General features: G+C 37.7%; 1 protein-coding gene across 2 annotated transcripts in view; it reads right to left on the reverse strand.

The window, feature by feature from the left end:
* Positions 1–20,906, reverse strand: part of LOC126336779 (sphingomyelin phosphodiesterase-like) — a 338,554-nt gene that overhangs the window by 177,682 nt on the left and 139,966 nt on the right. The window contains exon 11 of one of the 2 annotated variants that reach the window (XM_050000795.1): positions 19,517–19,903. The exons of the other annotated variant lie outside the window; for it this stretch is intronic. Coding sequence (XP_049856752.1) covers positions 19,741–19,903 — 163 coding nt within the window. The 3' untranslated portion in view covers positions 19,517–19,740. Of the gene's footprint in view, positions 1–19,516; positions 19,904–20,906 lie in introns of those variants that run through there. 2 annotated transcript variants of the gene reach the window in all.

Here is a 20,906-nt window from a genome sequence, read left to right on the forward strand (position 1 = left end):
GAGTCAGAGAAAACGATTACATGCGAAAGTGAAACTGTTAGTACATCGGAATTATCAGAAGCTTCAGAAAAATTGGCCTATTTCATTCTTGTTTTGTTATACATTTGTGTTAAATGTTATAGCTTCGCTGAAATGTGTGGCATCCAGTAAATTATCTTCCATTCCTAGTGTCATAAATTGTTCTTTTACCGACTTCTAATTCCGCGTTTACTTTTATATGGTAACTGATAATGTAGAACGTTACTGTCTTTAGTTAATATGTCAGTACAAACAGTGGTCTCAGTTTCGATAGCACGAAGTATTTAACTGATGATTAAGGCTACCCTTTTGTGGAAGTTTAAGAAACACGTTTGTGCTGGCTGCTCTGCGCGCTTGCAGTACATGCACCCTGCGTCTCATATCAGCAGCTGTAGTGCTCGCTCCCCGCTAGGAGATGCCAAGTGGTATAGTTCGCGTGTTTTTTTAAGTAGGTACCGTTTTGAAATTTAAAAAAGACTTGTTAAGATATCCCAATCATTTTATTTTTACATGAAAGCCTGTACCTTAAACTACGCACTGACGCCATTACAGTCTGATTCTTCCTTGCTTACGTTTTGTACTGAGTGTTTAAGATGCCTCCGATAATCGTCAGTCCCGCCGACTGTGAAGTACGAGCTGTTATAAGATCTCTTAGTGCTAAAGGCCTAAAAGCGATCGCTATACATCGTGAGATCTGTGCAGTTCACGGGGAAAACATTATGAATGATGGAATGGTAAGAAAGTTTGGGTGAGAGCATTTAAAGATGGCTGCACAAATGTGCATAATGAACAACGGAGTGGGCGTTCTTCAGCCGTTAATGAAAGTTTGGTGCAGGAAGTGGACAATAAGGTGAGAGAAAACAGACGCTTTACGATTTCCTCCTTGCAGGATGACTTTCCTGATGTTTCTCGTAGTGGTTTGTATGGCATTGTGGCTGAGCACTTGAATTACCGAAAATTGGGCGCACGTTGGGTACCGAAAATGTTGATGGATGTGAACAAAACCAAACGTTTAGACATTGCGTTGACTTTCCTTGAGAAGTACCACACCGACGATGATGATTTCTGGAGCCAAATTGTTACGGGTGATGAAACATGGGTGGCCTATGTCACACCAGAATCAAAGCAACAGTCCATGGAAGTTGAGCAAGGGCATCGTTTAGCTGCAAGACTATGCCCGTCCGCATGTGGCAAATCGGGCCAAAGATCTCATCGCATCTTTTCGATGGGTAACTCTAGATCATCCTCCGTATAGCCCCGATCTTACACCCAGTGACTACCATCTGTTCATGCACTTGAAGAAACATCTGGGTGGTATAGTAATGAATATTATTTAAAAAAATGTCATCTGCCACTGCCACATTCTACAGAGTGTTATTCTACAGATTGTTTGCAAAACAGTTTTTGTACTTTTTAACCCAATATTTCTTGTTCTCGTTCACCATTTGTGTATACCCCCCAAAAGACTACCCATCATTCGGTGCAACCGCGCATCCCCAGTGCATACGTGAGCCATCTACCGGCAAGTTGTTTACTTTCCTACCATCAGTATGACAAAGCACATGGCTGCTTAACCTGTTCGCGATTGCGTATAGACTGGTGCAGTAGTGAGTGTGGTTTTCAGCTTCTGCTTTGCAGTCAATAACTGTTTACTTGACGAGTTTGGTCCAGGCAGAATATCCCTCCATTTTGAAGCAACCGCTTCTTGTTTTTTCTTTCTGGCCCAAAATTAGGTTTTAATAGTTTTTCATTTATTTTCACTGTACCAGTGGATCACTGTGGTATGATTTACACAGGCCCATCCACTGTATTGGAATTTGGCTGTTTTATCCATGACATACCCCCTTTTAGCAGCATTTTTTTGTGACGGACAACGAATGTTGGGTACAAAAGTTCTGAGCTTTTCAGCTGTAATGTTTTACTTGTATGACTACTAACATTTTAATATTCTCCTGTAAAATTTTCTTACAGTTTTTAAAAATTTTGTTAAAATATTAAAATAATTTGCCACACAAGTGTATATCTCAGAGTTGTTACTCCTTCTGGATTTATTGTTATACAGATGTTCATCTGAAAATGTGGCTTTTAGTGCCACAAAACCAGTAGTGAACCAGTAGTATAGGACTAAATACAGTTGGAGTGGTTTATTAGTACCCAAGATGACTGACTACTTGTAGCTGTGGTTGCCCTGCCTACAGGGTTGTCTGCAATACTGTACTGTGTTTAATAAAATTCTTTGTACATAACTTAAAGAGAGTCTCACATTTATTTCTGTACTTGTTAGTTAGTGGCTTTTCAGGGTGATGGCAATACAGATAACTGTTAAATCTCAAAATTTTATATGACTTTCATATTCAAAGTAAGTTGCTCCAATAATTTCTGTGATCTACACTTGTACCACAAAGGTTGTCACTTAGTATTTCATCTTCAGTAACTAATTGGGTTTTTATTTTACTTCACTGTGACACTTACCTGTGACTAGATATTCTGTATTTGAAAAATGATTTTACTGTGATTCAGGATCCATGTTACACTTTAGGTCGTGCTGTCACAAAGTGGAACTTTGTAACACATTAGACCAAGGATGGTCGCACCATCTCTTGTAGGAAAGTATCTTGTGAAACACTTACGTTGATGTCTGATGTGTGGACCGCAAAATTTTCCATACTGTTGACCACGAGATGGACAATTCTTGTGACACTGCATGAGCGCTGGCACTACCTGGTGCGTGTGCTGCATGGTCAGTTACAGCAACAGCAACGTTGTCAATGACTTCCAGTGGGACAGGACACATTCCTCTTCCTTGTGCCACACCAAGGTCATCCACGTTTTGAAATTTCATTATCATCTTTGTTAAACCATTTAGTGACATTGGGCCGCTCTTCAGACCTTTCAGTTAGTGTACTTTCTCAAAGCAGCATTGTAACTGCTGCTGTTCAGATAGAGGTTCACTACCAGCACACTCTCTCTCTTCTTGATATATACTGTTCACTCATATTACAGCTTGTCAAATGACAGTGAGGGTGTCGTAACGTTATGCCAACTGTACAGCATCAGATTTGCACCTGGTGGCCACATTTGGAACTAATGTTTTTCCAGTGTAAATCGGTTCTGCAATAACGCATCAGCTTATATACAATGTTTCGCTGCCACACAATAATCACAGCCCAGACTGGACCTGGGTCTAGTGAAGCAGGGGATACAAAGTGTCAGCTATAACCAATGACTTCAGAATTGGCCAAAGAGCATATATTACACAGATGAAAGAGCTGACAAGAATGTTCAGAAACAATGGAATAGGCATACGAGAGACAAAAAATATAGTTGACATATATAAAAGCCACTAGTATTTTCACGTTAAGGATGTCGCGTGTTTGTATTGTATTATTTCTCTGGAAAATGAAAGGGAAAAATGGATAGAAAATATTCGTAGTATAGAATACATCACATCACATATATATGAGTTGTACCTCGAACCTTATTCGAACTGTATTGCTTAAGTGCAGTACGGGATGCAAGTTTGACATACGTCAATTTCTTCCTTTCCACTAGCATTAGTGTCCTGTTGCTCAGTTGAACTATGTATCCCCTGCTTCGCTAGGTTAAATGAAGCACAGGATACAAATTTTACATGTGTTGTTTATTTCGCCTCCATTATCACTAACAGTCTGTTTTTACGTAGATATTAGTACTACCGATGGCAGAATGAGCTACATACATAATATTTTATCCTATACTTCCATTGACCTCTATGTATGTATACTGCTAACGAAAACGTGGAAATGGACATACGTTACATTTGCATCCTGTACCTTAGTTGAACTACGTGAAGAGGCAACAAGACGACACATACAATTTGTATCCCGTACTTCACTATGGGGTACAGTTTTTTTTTTTTCCACCTTCGATGTTAATAGTATCCCATTCTTTACTTGAACTACATAGCTATACACAACATTTGTATCCTGCTTTCCAGTTGACATACATTGGTAAGTCTCATCAGTGTTACATATGCCGTTCTTTTCAAATACATAGTGTCAGTGTAAAGGTTAACTGAAGGACGGGATAGAAATTTTAGCTGTGATTCGTCAATTTCGACCATAACACCCCTCCCCCCCAAACGCCCCCCGCCCCATATTTCATGTATTCCTCAAAAATTTCCTTACAAAAACAGTACAAAACCACAACTGTATGCTTACTCACACGACATTCATGGGCACACAGAATATCTGAAACACCAACAGTAATTGATTTTCATAATGCCTCTCAAGGCGAGCTTAGATTTTTTGAACCACGTCCCTCTTCTAATGGATCGCCACAACCTATCTCTGCTGCAGTGCCATATGAATAAGTTGTGAGTATGGCGATGAGATACACTTGTGAGGTGCATATGACCGCCCCACTCATGACATCGAACATACTCAGCAATGAGATCACACATTTGCAAAAAACAAATCGTGGCCAACATGTCTTCGCCCATACCCTCTCGTAAATCATTAGTTAAATCCATACCTACAAATGGAAATAAGATCCTAAAAATTGTTCTAAAATAAGAAACTAATAGTCCAAATTACCTCAATATCACTAAAAATGAAATTACGTACCGAATGAATTAGAAACAATCAACAAATTTAATAAATGCTAACAGAAAATATTTTCAGCCTTATGTAGCAATCTCTTTTAAAATCACATTCAATTACTTTAATGTACAATGATAGCGCATATCCGGACACAGAACTGTTTTATTATCTATAGCTCGGAGTGAAGACATTACTATCTATGAGCAATGGATGACGTCATTGGTCAAAGCCGATGCGTTGTATCCCCTGCTTCACTAGACCCCTGGGCCTACATGAGTAGCTGAATTTTAATTGTAACCACCTAGTTTATTATTTTTTCATTAAAGGACGTTTTTACAGCAATCAGCACCTTCCTATGAGCCGTTTTGTAATTCTAATAGAATTTTAAGAACTGTGGCTCATCATGACCCTCTTATATGGATCTGGAGTACTTAGAGTTTAGAAGGACTTAATACCTGCTGTTATTCACTGGTTGTTGTGTGTCATTGATAGTGATGTGAATATTTTTGGGAAACTTTTTTTCAATTTAAATAACATTGAAAATTTAGAGAAATTCACATTTACAATGGTTTCTTCATACACTTCATCCCAGCTGTGGTTTGCTAGTTCTTTTGATAACTCTTGTATTTTTGTCTCCGATAATTGTCTTTTGTTATCTTGCATTTAGGGAATTTTTTCACACACCTTTTTACTGTTGTTATTTGGTAGAAAATGTCTGACAGTCTAAGATCTTTTGCAGCTACCTCACACTCTCTGACCATATTTGTACCTACATGGTCAGTTACTGATGCAGTCATTGTGGTAACCGTTGTTGCACAATTGACCAACAGGGACATGCCAAAACTCTGAAGGATATTCATGGGGTTGCTAGTTTCATCTGTGGTACTTGTGTTTGTTTATGTCTCCTCACAAAATTATGTTGATTTTTGTTCTTGAGAAAAATGACTAGTTACTTGGTGATATAAATTCTGTTAATTCAATGGCTGATATTTTGAAGTCATATGCCCCATCCCTGTTCAGACTGTTTCCCTCTCCACTCACTATCTCTATAGAGTCTTTTAAAAAAATTACATAAAGTTCCTAAGTCCTCTATCACTTGACTTTGACATATCTTCAAATCCGCATTTCTGCTATGTGATGACTAGCAGCTGTCGTTTTCATACTACTGTTACATTCTATCCTGGATTTCTCATTGTTTCATACTGTATGTAATTAATCATCATGTTTTGGGTGCCCTAGCAGTGGATTTTTAGCAAAATGTAATTAGCATTAGGTGGTCATATGTCTGTTCTGCTCATGCTCATCACTATTCCTCTATTTTAAAACAGAGGATCTTTCTCCCAGTAGTCTTTCACATTATCCATACAGATGAAATACCCAAGATGATGAGTATTTTGCCTATACTTACTGGTTTCTAGCGACAAATACTAAACCCATTTTTTTTATTATTGCTCAGAAAGATATTCACAGCATTGTCATCCATTTCAGCAGCTAGACACTTGAGTATGTCATCTGTAAGTGACAACCTAAAGAAATCTGTTGGTGTATTGATAAAAGGTTAAATAAGTAAACTTTATTGTTTTTTAAATGCAATGGTATTTTATGTCTTGTGGTTCATCATGCCAAATCTCACCCAATTTATTAACTTCTTGCAGTGTGGAATGTTAATGATTTCAATTCCATGATCCATATCTCCCAGTTCTGCACCGTTATGAAACTATTTGAAAGCCCTGCTTCCACATTGTTATCACTGGAAAGTTTCAGTATTCTTGAAATTCCAGTTGTCCTCCTCTATAATTGTTCTTTACAAACTCAAAATCACTATCTTCTGGTATGTTCGATAACTGATCGGTAGTGAATCTCTTGTTCTTCATTTTCCTTTTAGCATTACAAGTTACTGGATGCCAGCTGACTAACTATTGTTTTGAACTGTGGATCAACTGAGAACAAGAAAGTAAAACTGTAGGGATACAAAACTGTTCCTGGACACTTCAAACATTTGTTCACAGGTAGACTGAGTAATGCACCTGTGGATATGCACACTTGTAAGCGATTGTCACAGTGACTTGTTGGTTGGGAAAATGCTTATAAGATTTAGCAATAAAAGACTAATGGCTTGTAATGTTGAGGAAGTAAAGAAATTGTAAGAAAGAAGTAAGTGATCATGATGACTTCATTAACACTGTTCTGCAATACTTCACACTTAACACGTATTCTACAGATGAACGCAGTACAGTAGAACCCGTCTAATCCGGCCTTGGACGGTCCGTCACTCCGGTTAGTCCGACCATGCTCAGGCTTGCAAGCCTGTGCCGACTTGTTACTGACCGGACGCCTGTCAGGCCGTTGTTGCAATGTCTATTGCTGTGCATTTGTTATACTGTACATTATTGTGCAGTTTTATCCTTTGTTGGGATTAAAAAACGTCATTGTTTGCTTTATTCTGTGTTCTCTACAGTACTTATTGCTGTTGATTCATTGTGTGTACAGTTGTCTGTTTTTCAGCTTGTCTGGATTCAAACGTAAACACGTAACTCTTTCACTATATGAAAAATTACCAGTGCTACAAAGACTGGACGAAGGAGAATCGCTCCAAAAAATTGCAAAGGAACTGAATGTAGGTGTTACGACAATTAAGGATTGGGGGAAAAATCGGAAAGACATCGAATCCTATAAAGTTACGATTGATGGTGAAAACACTCTGAAGAATCGCAAAACATTAAAAAAGCCTAAACTTGAACTGCTTGATAAGGCATTTTGGATGTTGTTTTGTCAAGAAAGATGAAAGGGAATTCCAATATCAGGGCCAATTCTCAAAGAAAAAGCGATAGTTTTGCACAAAAAACTGGAAGCCGAAAGTAAATTTGCTGCCAGTGAAGGCTGGATTGATCGTTGGAAAACTCATCATAACGTCCGATTTGTTTCTATTTCTCATGAAAATCTATTTGCCGATGCTGCAGTTGCTAAGGAGTTTTCTGTTGAGTTTCAAGAAATTGTAGAAGAAAATGAATTGTCACCCTGCCAAGTGTATAACATCGACGAGACAGGGCTGAACTTTAAAATGTTGCCAACAAAAATGCTCGCAGCTACAAATGAATCCGTGGTAGGAACGATAATTATGAAAGATAGAATAACAGTTATTCCTTGTAGCAACGCAGATGGTACCCACAATCCCCCCTTGTTCGTAACTGGCAAATCTAAGAAGCCAAGGGCATTCAAAAATCTGCTTGGGCGGACAGCAACCTTTTTAAAATCTGGTTTTTCGACGAGTTTGTGCCATCAGTGGAAAAAGAAACATAAAAACCTGCTGGTTCGTGGTCTACTGCTGTTGGGTAACGCGGCATCACATCCATCTGAGGAAGATTTGGTGAAAGGGGACATAAAAGCTCTCTTTCTGCCTCCTAATGTGACATCACTCATCCAACCAATGGATCAGGGCGTTATCGAATGGTTAAAAAGGCGATATCGCAGAAAGTATATCAGCTCAATCTTGGAAAAATCTGAAGGAGGTCATAACTTATTTGAGGCAATGCAAATCCCTGAGCGTCAAAGATGCTATTTACACAATCGCTGAAGCATGGGATGAACTGAAACCTGTCACTGTGGAAATCGTGGTGTAAGCCTTGGCCACGAGTTATGACTGAAAATGAGCATACTGAAGATGAGCAAAACAACGACGCACTGGAAATCGTTAAAGATCTACAAACTCTGGAGCCGAACGTCTCTGCCAATGAAGTTGAAGAGTGAATCAACGTAAGTGACAAAGATTGTGACACTTTTGAAGAGCTCAATGACGACCAGATTGTTGCCGCTATTAGCCAGGAAACTGTAAATGAGGACTCGGACGGCGAAGACGAAATCCCCACCCGGATTATCACACAACTATGCAAAAAACGCTTTTCACATCGCCCTTCAATACATCAAGCAGAATCCAGCTTCAACTCCAATGGACGTTATGTGGATAAAAAAATGGAAGGACACTGCAGCTAAATCTAGATTACATCTGCTAAACAAAAATGTATCATTGATCTTTTTCCCAAGTAATTTGTTTTCGTTTTTACTGTAAAAACAATGCCTACAGTATAATAATTTCTTAGTTTATACATACAGTAGTTTATTTCTTTGTAAAAAGTTCTTTTTTATACACTGTGCTGTAAACATTTTTTAGTTTATAGTATATATCATTTATACGTTATTAAGTACAGTACAGTACTGTAATTTGTTGGTTGTTTTTATTTTAAAACCAATACATATTATAGTGTGTAGACTTTTTTAGTTAATATATTGTTTAACACTGTGTAAAAAAACAACCTTTTATATTACTGTAGATGTCTTTTAGTTCTTAAATCGTTTAATTTTTTGTACTAAATGTCTTTTCATGTTTTTGCAATGAATATTAGATTTTTCGGATAATCCGACCATGGTCCCGGTCCCAAAGGTGACAGATTAGAGGGGTTCTACTGTATGTATTCTACAGATGAATACAGTATGTGAGTGCAGGGAACAATGTTAAGAATATTAAAGAACATGGTTTCCAGGTGTATTGGAATGATTGGTGAGAGGACACAATTTACAGAGAGGAATGGCGTTATGGGTGCAAGGAATAATGTAAGAGATCAAAGGTGGTAGAACATCTGGCATTTACTACATTAATGAAATGTATGTATATCACAACCACACAAGGTCAATGTGATGGAAAATGAGTGGTGAATTTGGTGGTATTCAAGTTTTGGTGGGGAGAGGTGGCTGTGTTATTGTGATTCACACAAGATTAGCTAACTCAGGCAGTTTGCTCAGAGTAAGCTTAGATTTAAGGCATTAATGTCTAAGTTATGAGGATTCCCACTACAATATTATGTATTTGTTTTTTTTTTTTAATTATGGTTTTGGAACCAGTTATTGTCATACACCCTGCGCACACTTGCATGCCCCCCTCCCCAACCCCCAACTCCTCCCCAAGCTTGGTTATTGTGATGGACAACACTGTGGCAACCATCAAAGCTCCTACTATGCTTACAAGAAAATTTGATATTACCTCTTGGTTATCGTCTTTTATGGATTTATAAGACACACTTTTTGTGTTGAAAAATTGCTTTCAAAATTAAGGTGTGTCTTATACTCCAAATTACTATGAAAATGTCCGTTGTTTGATTTAAAGTTTCCACCAGTCTTAAAAATGGCCATAAATATGATGCTGCAGAATGGTAGCAGCCATGCACCAATGTGACGAACATGAGTTGTGGGGATTCACAAGCTTGCTAACACTGTCTCCCTCCTTGCTCCACCATCACAAACCCAGAATCCTGTCTAGCCTGTGATGCATCATTTCAGTCTACAGTGCCAGTGAACTTAAACTGAAAAATGATTTGTGTTATTGGTAGCAGTACATTAATTTTGTTAGTAGTTTTGTAATGGAAAAAAATGAAAGGTATTCATATGATGTGGACAATAGATTGAAAATAATCGAATATGCAGATAAACATGGAAACAGAGCAGCTGAGCAGCATTTTGGCCATCCACCAACAGAAAAAAAAAAAAAAAAAAAAATTGAGCAAGACTTAATGTGCAATTACAGGATTGAATGCAAAATGGCCGAAACTAGAAGATGATGCATTGAAATGGATACAAGGACACTGTCAAAATGGCGTTTGAATTAATATAGAAATGATTTATATAGTATATGTTCATAAGCTCGCATTACAGTGGAACTTAACAGACTTTAAGGGTGAAGGTAGTTGCAGCTACAGGCTTATGAAGGATCATGGATTTAGCAACCGAACCAGAACCATAATATCTCAGAAACTGCCACAAGAGTATGAAGAGAAAACATAGTGAAACCCCTATTTTACATTTTCATGCGATCTAGACTTCAAAAAAACCCAAAATTGAGGAAAATCTTAAAACCCCCAAAATGTGATAAAAACACATGTAATTTCCATAAATGATTAAAAATCGTAACCCTTCTCAACACTTTGTCTAAAATCTGCCCATGTGAAGGAAATTAAATGTACAATACAATGTTTATACAATAATTTGTGGTAACAGATTTCATCAGTTTGTAAAAAAATCAGAGACTGGTAACAGCCAGTAAAAGCGCATCAAAACGTTGAAATTGGATCTGGGTACAAAGTAATCTAACTATTTTCCAACATGCTATGACTACAAATTATACATTCAAAACCCACATTTTTGAAAGATCATCCCTTGTGCTCACCCAGAAAAAAGCAAAATATTGATGAACTTGTTGAATTAAATAAGAAATGGAAGAGCAGCTAAGCGGTTAAACCATAAGTGTAAATGCACACAAACTTTGTCACCATTGCTTAATTGTTTAATGTTTTGCTTATGAGCTGCACTTCATATGCTCACCATCATTAAAGTGTTATTTCAGGCTTGATTAGAGAAACAGAGATGTGAAAAAATGAGTATTACTTACCCACTTAATGTTACAAGCTTATTAAAAGTCAGCTCAGTGAATTTCTGTACACTGTGTAAAATGTAAATTTGAAAGAAAGCTCAGCTGCTACAGTTTTGCTTCATGCCCTCTATCACGGGTGTCAATCTTTACGAACTACAGTGTGTGGTGAAAAGTATATACATGAGTTATGTATGTAGTTGTTGCAACTCTAATGTGTCAGTTTTGAACACGAAAGTGCTATCACAAAACGCTTGTTCATTTACATGTAATATCTCTGTCATAGCTCGTCACCTTCATGAAAAGTATATTTTCAACACTTCACAAAATACTTTCACCTCTACCTGCACTCCCGTAATTGAAGAGCCACTCCCCCTCTCCTGTAGGTGAACTCTTTTTACATGTGTTAGTTTGGTCTGGTGGCTGTGCTTGCTATTGGTTGACTTAACAAGTCACCATAAGAGTTCACTAGCCAGAATTGAGCAACAGTTCCTCCATTATGATAGAGCATATTCTTTGAGACTCAGAGTTTGATTTCAAAAATTTGATGATTGATATTGTTGCTGAATATAGTACATCATAAATGCATGCAAAAAGATGAGACTGAGTTATAAATGGCACAAGAAAAGGTGGTGGCTGGGCCCATTTGTCACATATTGGCTCAGTCCGGTGCACTTCACGTCGACTGTCTTGTTCTTCCATTACCGCTGCAGCCTAGCAGAAGTTTTATCATAATTGCATGGTGAAGCTAAATATTGCAAGTTGTGTTGGCAACATTGATCATATATGCATCAACATTTCCTCTCTCATGTCTCCCCTTTCCACAATGGCCTAAAATATTCCTAACTCCACCATTACCTGTTGTGTGAACCATTTGTCTTTTGTGGCACCTATAATTCATTCAGTCACATCAAATGTCAATAGGAAGAAAATAGGACAAAATCAAGTGCAACATTGAGTAAGAAGTTAGAACTGAGGTAAACCTTGCAAGGAAGAAATGTAAAATTGGGGAATTTTTAGCATTGATCTTATGGGCTTTTCACAAGGGCTACGAATTTATGGCACAGGATCACGAAAAATGTAAAATTGGAGAATGTAAAATTGAGTTCCACTGTATTATCTTTCCATCACTTTATTATTCAACACTGAAAGAAAACCAGTGTGTAACTACACCAAGAAGCGAATATGGAAGAAACTCCTTTGCCATTCAATGTGCCGAGTTACAAAACTGTTGCCACGAAACATGCTAAAACTCTAACTATTAAAGCAAGTAGACATGAAAAAAATACACCACACTTTTGTCCTTTCATGTCATTGTGATAGTACTAAACTTTATCCAGTGATCATGTGCAAGTGGAGAGCAATACCAAAACTGTCTGCAATACTGTCAGGTGTTGTTGTTGATGTACGTGACAAGGGTTGGATGGAAGAGGTTGGTATGAAATAATAGATTAACAGAGTCTGAGAAAGAAGGAAATGTGCTTCATTGAAGAAGGGTCCTCATTTGTGCTAGATGAGTTTAATAGTCACTTGAAAAATTCTGTGAAAGAGAAACTGAGACAGGGGAATGCAGAGCTCACTGTTAATCTGGGAGGACTTACTTCATGGTTGCAACCTCTTCATGTCTGGTAAATAAACCATATAAAATGTATATGAGAGAAGAATCGAGCAAGTGGATGATGGATGAAACCCAACATGAATTCAAGTCAAAGGGAGCTTTGAAATGACCTACAATCAAACATGTCAGTGAATAAAACAGTCATGGTCCAGGGTGAGAGAAGACATTAAATCCTTCAAGAAGTGCAGCATAAATAATGCTCTCGATAGCAGTGGAAACCATTTTGTATGTGAAGAGGACAACAATGACAACAAAGAGGAACCAGAAGAAAGTTCAGATGGTGATTTCCTGGAATTCTTAAAGATCTGCTTGATTTTATAAATTAAGAATTCTTTTTTTAGTCTGGCTTTGCAGTCTAATATATAAATGGTAAAAATGTTATTTAAAACAAATTACTTAAATATTAAGTTGCATCATAAAGTCTGTAGCAGTTTATAGTCTGTAAAACACGGCACTTAATATTGGAATCCCTTTCAACTCATTACAGACCCACGTGGAACCACTGCTACTTGACATTGACCGCAACCCTGCACACTGTACTTACGAAACAGACGAGAATGGAAAACAGCAGAGGACCTTAAGACTGCCATTTCAATCCCACTGAGGTAATATGGGCACAGGTAAAACTTTACTTTGCTTAGAAACACAGTTTGTTTAAAATTTCATATGTCTTGAGTCTGATGCACACAGCAATCGATAGCATTGTGATTTCTGCACAAGTAGTACATGCTAGATGTACAGAAAACTTAAGAAACTTAAGCCTACTGTACTAATTTAGAATCTGTAATAATGTGCATTGAATAATGTGCCATGAAATAACTACATCTCATTACTGCATTACTGTTCAAAAGATATTTCATCTTGTCCTTCTAAATATTACTTATGTATGTGGAAATGCAAGTAAAAATTTGAATAAGTAAATTGGAAATAATGATGACTGAGTGTGCCTTTGTCAGCTTTTTTCCTGAAGCCAGAGAAATATCATTTAGTGTCAACAATGCCATCTTGCATGACAAGACTTTCAGATGTCACTTATGATATTGTCTTATCGTAACCAGAACCAAGTGCAAATCTGAAAGCAGGCAGGGCAGTCAGCGAAGTATAACACACAGCACTGAAAGCACATTATCAAGAACACCAATGTACAGCTAGAACTGAATTAAGGTGAACTCCTGGGCAGTGTGTGGTATTATTTGTACTAAAACAAAACACTCCAAAATTTGCAAACATAAGATATTTTGAGAATATTCCAGAAGTGACATACGCTAAGTAAAAAGTAACTGCTGGTGGTTAGGTTTGAGCTTGAGACTTGCAGCACACAGTTCAGTGAGGCTAACCACTATGCCACACTGCATGCACCACAGCATATGGCATTGCTTCCTCTCCTAGAGAAATAGCAACACACCATGTCAGGAACTTTGTTGGATTCAGCTAGAGCATTCTTGATCTAGGTATAGTCAATGGTCCTCTCTTTGGTGGCACTGGTGGAACTTTGTGTTGTGGTCATCCTCCTCACTATAATGAGTATAGAGCATAGCCCCCCATCTTAATGGTTCTGACTGTTGAGTGGGTCTTCAGTATGCTTGAAACTCCCATTGCCAATTTGAACCACAGGACTCTTAATAGGTCTTCATATGGAGGACATACACTTCTGTCCCCTTGGTGAAGGCTCATAATGCTCAACTTCATATGTGACTTCTGACAAGCAACAAGGATACAATATGGCTTTAATAATTTTTTCTGGTAGTCCCAATTAAGGCAGAGCTACTAAAGTCCACACCAAGTCTCCCGGGCTCTATCTTGCTATAAAGTGCTTGGCATTATAATGCTTTGTCTTTCTCCTGGGTGTGCATGTGAGCCACTTGTCTTGCTTCTACTGTCCAGGTGATGAGGTGTTTCACATCGTCCTGCTGGTTGAAGTGGGCACAGTACATCTATTTCTGTTTTGGATTTGTGACCATGGAGCAGCAAGAAGAGTGTGATGCCTGTAGCATCTTGAATCACGCGATTGTTTGTAAATGTCATGGCAGGCAGTATTGTATTCCAATGTCTCAATTATCTCTGACACTAGTCAAACTGAACTTTTCTACAATCAGGGATAATCTTAAGCAGTGCTCCATGCTTCACAATATCTTCTACAAGGAACTTGGAAATTTCTGGATCTTCAGCACTTGGCACAGCTTAGGCGATAGCATAACAAGTGAAATAGTCAGTGTGTACTATTATATTATCCATCAGTTCCTACTTGTGAATTTGGGAACCTCCCCATTAGGTAGATTTCTATATTGTGGAATTGTGCTCTGAAGATGGATTTGGTACCACAGTTGACATTCCTTACAGTTTCCCACTCCCACATAATGCCTAATGGATCAGTAGAGATCTTCATCTGTTTCTATCTAGAGTTTTCATGAATCCCACAAGACCAGATGTTGGAGTGTCACGGAAATACTTCATGCAAGTTGGTTGTAGATGAACTGGGATGAAGTGCAATCATTTCCACATGATTGGATCTTAGTTCCCCTTATGCAATGCTCCATTCATTAAATGGAATTCTCCTTTGATCACTTTGATCAGTTCTTTCTCCTCCAATGATATTATGTTTTTCAGCTGTGCTGTATCTTTCCTCTGTAAAGCAGCAGCATCATTTAATGTAGTGATGGCCAACATTTCATCCATGGTGCTGTGTTCCATGAAAGATTCCTTGAAATGCACTTGGCATCCTGATATATGCATCTGCTACCATGTACCACCACAACATCCCACTCCTGAAGACTCAGTGCTTTCTCACCAAATGATGCAGTGGGTCTTTCAGCCTAGTCAACCAGCATAGAGAACGGTTGTGCATCACAATGGTGAATGGTTTGTCGAATGAATATGGTCAAAACTTGTTGGTGGCCCAGACATCTGCAAAGCATTCTTTCTTGGTTGTAGAGTAATTTATTTCAGACCTAGACAATACTCTGGAAGCATAAGCTATCCAACAATTTAAAGCATTGAAGCAGGTCATTTGTCATATGTCCGCCCCTGGTAGCTGAGTGGTCAGCGTGACAGACTGTCAATTCTAAGGGCCCAGGTTCGATTCCCGTCTGAGTCGGAGATTTTCTCCACTCAGGGACTGGGTGTTGTGTTGTCCTAATCATCATCATTTCATCCCCATAGACTCGCAGGTCGCCGAAGTGGCGTCAAATCGAAAGACCTGCACCAGGCGAACGGTCTACCCGACGGGAAGCCCTAGCCACATGACATTTCATTTCATTTGTCATATGTTCAAAGGTGGCTGGAGCATTATACAGTCCAAATAATATAATTTTAAACTCATAAAGGCCATCAAGACTTTCCTTGTCAACCTCAATTCTCCAATAGTCTGCTGAAAGTTTGTAATTCAGAAATAATTTTATCCTTTCAAGCAGTCTAGAGTGTCATTAATGCGTGGCTGCAGGCAGGCATCTTTCTTTGTAATTTTGCTCAATCATTGATAGTTGACGTAAACGTTCCACATGCCATCCTTTCTCTTCATAAGGACACAGGTGAGGATCAAGGACCCTCTGAAAGTTCAATGATGTCATCTTGCAGCTGGTGACACTCTAGATGAGTGCTAGTTTATTGGTGGATGATCCCCAGTGTTCATATGGTGTTTCATCATGAGCTGTTTGGTCTGTCTTTTCTCCACTCTGGATCTGAAAGCATTCAAAAATTGATGCATAAAAGCTATCACTGACTGGTACTAGTCCTCAGTCAGGCCACATATTATGGACCATTCGACAGCAGCTTCCTCCCCAATATTGCTGTTTTGGAGCATCATTTTTTGTCAATGACAGTAACCTGCCCTTTGAGGGATGATTTAGCTGCCCGTATACAGAAACATTTAGGTGTGAGTTGTGGCTGCTCATGTCAGTGATCCAAAGTTTGTCTTTACCAGCTACAGTGCTTATTATTGTCACTGGCATGTAGATTTCTTTCATGAGACTAGGTAGATTTTTCAACTGACAAAAGATTTACTGTTTAACTGAGCATCTCAGTCAGTGACTGGAACATGTCAAGAGGTGTTTTAGCTGGGAAGCTGACTCACTAAGAGTCTTTGCACTCCACCACCACGTGGTTCAGTGCCTTACTATTTTTCTCTTTGGTAATAAATAATTACCAGTATTAATATGTGTAATGTGGTGTAGACATGCTACAAACTGTGTGATTGTTTTCTTCATTTCATGGTCTACACAGTGACTTAACAGAAGTAGAGTGTGTATGACAGACAAGTTTGCAGCCACATTGACTGCCAGACTACACAAGATGATTTCTTCAACCCAGTAAAGATTCCTCTGACAATCATTATTGTCAGAAGAAAAATAAAGAATATGTAATATTTTATAAAGCTTTGCATCAGTTCTGAATTAGCCATTGTTGGTGATGCATGCACACTGCTTAGTTGAAAATGGTGACAATAAAAAATTTTGAAATATTGAAGAGAATATAAATGTGTTTGTGTGATGAATTATTTTCCAAATACTTAATTGAAAATACTTGGAAAAACTTTTTTTACCAAAATATGGAAAAGAAGGAGTTTGTTTATCTTTGGTTTTGGAAATATGAGAGATGTCAGTTTTAACTGTGAAAATAATAGTATTTAACTGAAAATAATTAGTTGGTGAGAGATTGTTTCACTCACAGAAGCAGTAGTATTTCTTATCTTTGGTAAATATTGCAAACAGAATCAACAGTGCTATACCAACAACAATTTGAATTAATGCACTTCTGCAATATGAAAAGAAATTATTTGGTGCCCAGAGTCAGGTTGCCTGAGCAGCACATATCTGTTTAAATAGCTTTTTATTGCTTTGGATGACAGGTGTGTATGATCTTTGGTGCATAAGAGAGTCCTTTTGAGATGCAGCTGTACATAAAAGATACATACATAATATGTATCAATAACACTACTTTGTCCACATAAAAGGAGGTCATACCACTGCAGTATCGATGACTGCAGGACAATGATAAATAATTGTTCTGAGCAATCTTTGCTGCGTGTGCTTGTTGGAATAGTTTTGTCAGTATGGGACTCTGAACTTCCACAGTCAATGGCCACTTGTGAGGTCTGCAAGGAGGAACATCTGAAAATAACATTATGTGTACGTGATGACAAAACAACAAAGTGCCATTTTCTGTCATTGATAGTTATTCTTGCAATATGTTTTCCTGTCAGCCGGGTGTATTTTCTTCTTTAGATGACAATGATAAGCATCTGACATTATAGAAAAGGAAACGCTAGAGACAACCATCACCCAGACAGTTTGGCCGTAGTGATGATGTCAGTGAGATTCCCTGCCATCTTGGTAGATTTACATCTTTGTGGTGGCTTCACATCCATGGGTGATTGCCTCTCTTAATTTTCCTGAGGCTGGCAGCTAGGCGAGTAGCTGGTACTTCTGAACAATGACAAGGAATAACTATGGCCTATTGGAAAGTGACCTTGTCTAGGGTACTATGATAGGCTTTATCTCAAAGGTTGAATGTAATCATTTGAAATTGACTGGTGGGAATAAAACTGTCATGATGATCAACATTTTATACCACCTCCTGACATATCTGGATATCATCTATGGCTGCTGCCTCTTGCTTGCTCAGTCAGACAGTTTGGGTTGTAATAAAATGTTGTATTCAATTTTGCCCCCAGCAATTTGCTGAGTAGTCAGAGAAATTATTAATTCAGGGCTGGACTACTATCATGGGATAGTAAAATATTTGGGCCCCACATTCATGAGCTGTCACCCTAGGCTGATAACTCATACTCAGTGTGCCCAGGTTGCTACTCGCCAACTGGTTGACAAAACAGATCACCCCGAGCATAGTAAGTGCCAGAAGAATATAAGAAAACCACCACAAGTATATAAAAGTCCATGCCCTGGGAGAACATTAGGAACATCCCCAGAAAAGTTTGAGTGATAAAAAAAATCTGTGATTAACATTCAACACGATAAGATCAATGTGTGCATGCTGCTCTCACAATCTGTTAACATACATTAAAAATCTGTGTACCATTTAGCTAATGTTCCAATGGAAGTACACTCACAATTATAATCACGAGAACAGGTTCATGGTGTTGGCATTAATGAAAATCTGTGGCTCACTGCATAAATTAATGTTTATTTCTGACTGCTTATGGATATTGTTTTGTTAACTTTTATATTGTGAATAACAGGACAGCTGGTAATGATGTGTTATGTTATTTTGATGGACTGTGACTTGAAAGACAATTAAGCCCATTACCACTAAGTATTGAACTTCTGTTAATCAACTGCTGCAGTTACTGTACTGGGTATGAATTAAGTGGACAGTAAATTAGTGTTAGGTACAAGGGAACTGTATAATAATGACATGAATTGACTGTGTAGACTTGCTACTGCTGAATGCTGCTTATAGCACAGAAAGGTAAGCTCGCTTTAGTTGCTTGTTTAATGACATTATTTGGAAGAAAATTAGGACAGTTTCTGCTAAATTAAACAGCAGAATAACACTTGAAGAGTTTTTAATTGATAGAGACTGCTCAGCACTCCATAAGAACATATGAAATTGTGAAAAATTGAACCCACGCACATTGTGTTTAACCCAACCCCGTTGTGTTTGTCATTAAACTGTGTGACTACCAACAAGAAACAACTTATGGCTATGAGACTTCAGTTCTGCAGATGCCTCTAAGAAACTTGAAAGTGCTTCAGAAAAATCCACATTTTTACACAATTTATGTAGCTGAACACTGACACACGTGTTATTATCTTTGTTGAAGTTGAGTAAACACAACAGCCTTCTTTGTGAGATAGGGCCTTTTCAACATCAATGATTTTCCTTGGAGAATAAAAATTCCAAATGATTTCTTTGCTTTAAAGGAACACATTTTTCAAATAAAAACTATGTTTTATTCACAGTTTTGGAGTGACTCACTCATTGCTTCCTAGAATTGAAAGACCACAAAAATTATAGCTCATTAAACTAAATGAATACTCTGCAGAGACATCAAAAGCTTAGTGATTTTTCACTCTTTACATTACTGCTTTACTAGTTTCATGCTGTAATGTGTCGGTTAGAAGGTAGTTTCATCTTCGAGACTTGCTTTTAAATTACATATTCAGAATTTTTGCCCTTCCAGGCATACTGGCTGTTATTTCCTCACATTTAGTAGTGTCTCTGAAATAGGTTGTAACAATACTACACAGTTGACTTTTCTGGCAATTTGCATCACAGCCTGATGCCAAACTTGGATCTCCCTCTTTCACAGAGTATCTGAAACAAATTTGATTAATGCAGTATTATTTTTAAAAACATGTAATTTAGATACAATGTATGAAGGTAACATCAAAAATCATTGGATAAACAGCATACCAAATGACGAAAATTTACTTTAAATACCAATTTCCATCTATTTTTGCAGCATGATAACAGTATTGTTGTTGATGACTTTAAAACCAATGTAAAGATGATTATTGATCAATAACTTGTACAGTGAAATACAATGATGCCTACTTAAACAATATCTAGGTTATCTTCTGTTTCAAAGAAAACTTAGAAGTGACAAAGACAACACATTTACAATAATTTTTTTAATATGCTTGTTATTGAACTGAACTAGTAACTTCATTAAAAATATTACCTTATTCTCTCAGACACAAGTAATAATTCTCAGAGGGTAAAAAACTAAAATGGTAACCAGTACCTTTATGTAAATGATGGGACAATGTGCTTTTGGGCAGTTATGTTAAAGATTACAATGAAGGAGACAATTCATGGGAAGCATATGGGCATTTAGCATTTTGACTGTCAGTACCTCAGATCAAACATTTTGAGTTATGGTACCATCTTTTTTCAAGCTTCCACATTTCTTTTCCTAATTGCAAAAAAAATGTGTGTATAACACATTATCTATACATCAATAATGAAATTACAAGAAGAGGAAAGTGTGTTTTTGCTACTTTGATATGACAAGGTTTACTTTAAGATGACTTATGGATGGCAGAATAAAGTAGCAGTGGAATAAACATAAGAAACTTGCCTACTACAGAGAACACTTTCTATGTGTTGCAGGAAATACCTCTTCATAATTGTAACAAACTGGATCAGTTTCTAGAAGCTTTGCTGACCAACAGCGATGGTAAAACCATTTATCTCAATGAGGTAATAAAATTAGACGTGGAGTTGGGAGTGGTATAACACTGAGTATGATGAAGATCAGTGTATCCTAATCTGCTAACAGCATTTGGAGCATGGGTCTCTATTCCAAGCATGAGTC

The sequence above is a fragment of the Schistocerca gregaria genome, chromosome 2 (assembly GCF_023897955.1).
Source record: "Schistocerca gregaria isolate iqSchGreg1 chromosome 2, iqSchGreg1.2, whole genome shotgun sequence".
Lineage (NCBI taxonomy): Eukaryota > Metazoa > Arthropoda > Insecta > Orthoptera > Acrididae > Schistocerca > Schistocerca gregaria.